General features: G+C 37.3%; 1 protein-coding gene across 1 annotated transcript; it reads right to left on the bottom strand.

The window, feature by feature from the left end:
* Positions 1 to 288: 288 nt before the first annotated feature.
* On the bottom strand, positions 289 to 1,120 carry LOC108452271 (auxin-responsive protein SAUR71-like). Its single transcript, XM_017750044.2, has one exon. The coding sequence runs from the start codon at positions 928 to 930 to the stop codon at positions 502 to 504; it is 429 nt and encodes a 142-aa protein (XP_017605533.1). The 5' UTR covers positions 931 to 1,120; the 3' UTR covers positions 289 to 501.
* Between the last annotated feature and the right edge of the window lie 312 nt (positions 1,121 to 1,432).

The raw sequence follows: 1,432 nt of genomic DNA, 5'->3' as shown, positions 1-1,432 counted from the left end.
GAAATACCGCTAACATCACCAACCTATTACGTCGGAGAAGAAAACAACCACCGAATGTTCGTCCAATCACAGATCTGCCTCACCGCACACTCCCACTCTCTATATTTCAGCGCCCTTGTTTGGATGTCAGGAAAATACAATTAGAACGAATCAGAAAAGGTATATTTTATATTGTAGATTACTAAAATTTATCTACTTTTGACACCTGAAATTCATGCAATTGAACTCCGAAAAAGAACCGTTAGAAAAAAACTCATAAAGAACCGAATTTGGTTTAAAATTAGCCAGTTAAAAGACAAAATAATGGCTTGGTTGTATTTTTTTTAATCTTTCCCTTTTCAGTTTCCTTCAAACCAAACAGAAAAATTGCAGCACTTTAAAACCGCTTTACACATGAATGACATCTGTCAGAATCTCAAATTTTCTCATGTCTCCCTTCTGTATTTACAAAAAAAAAAAAGAAAAGAAAAAGGACTTCTTTCTGTTGATTTTTGCTTCCTCCTAGTAACCCAAAAAACAGTCGTCGGAGAACAAAGCAAGGAGATCCTTGAGGTCACGTGAATCAACCCCGAGTCTCAAGGCTTCCATAACGCGCTCAAAAACCAGTACGTGACACGGTATATGAAGCACCCCTTTTTGCTCGTACCCATACTCCTGAGCCGACTTGTTAAGCAATGCAGTGAAAACCGGGTGGTTCAGCAACTCGGCGTTCACAAAGAACAGCTCCATCTCTTCCCCTACGTAAATGGGCACGTGACCCTCGGGGACCGACCGGCGTGCTTGCTTTTTCAACAAAGAGACGGCGACGCGGAACGGTTCGGGTCGGAGGGTGGAGGTAGTGCGATGTCGAGCGGTGGAGTCGGAACGGAGAAGGCAGTAATGGGAGGAAGCGTCAGCGACGCGGGAGAGACGGCGGATGAATCGCTTCATTTTGGAAGGGTATTTTCGTGGTTAGATTTTGATCTGAAATTGTGTGTTCGTTTGTATGGAAAATAGAGGAAATGTATGTAGGAGGTAAGAAGGCAGAGTGAGGGGAATATATAAACAAGAGGAAGACGTGGAAACAGAGAATAAAATGCTAATGATGAGAGAGAAAGAGGAGTGTACAGGTAGGCCTAGGAGTACTTTGTAGGTACACTTATATTTAATTCGCATTTTTTTTATTACACTTTCTTTCTTTCTTTCTTTTATATTTTTACCTATTATAGATCGCAATTTTATTAATTTTTATTTATATCGGAATTTTGTTTTTATATTATAATTAGTATGATTCCACCTAGGATTCGCATGAGTCAATTTTTTTCTAAATTTTAAAATAAAAATTAAAGATATTTTTTATATATTTAGAATTTAATTCTCATATTTTATTTTAAAGAATTTAATCATTCTATTTTTAAGTTAAAAATTTAGGTTTAGTTGTTATCATTTAAAT

Source organism: Gossypium arboreum, chromosome 5 (assembly GCF_025698485.1).
Source record: "Gossypium arboreum isolate Shixiya-1 chromosome 5, ASM2569848v2, whole genome shotgun sequence".
In the NCBI taxonomy this organism is placed as follows: Eukaryota; Viridiplantae; Streptophyta; class Magnoliopsida; order Malvales; family Malvaceae; genus Gossypium; species Gossypium arboreum.
The sequence above is the reverse complement of the archived record's forward strand: the minus strand, read 5'-3'. Positions and strand labels throughout refer to the sequence as shown.

Excerpts from the sequence above, each read along its gene's own strand:
- LOC108452271 (XM_017750044.2), bottom strand. The coding sequence starts at position 930 with ATGAAGCGATTCATCCGCCGTCTCTCCCGCGTCGCTGACGCTTCCTCC.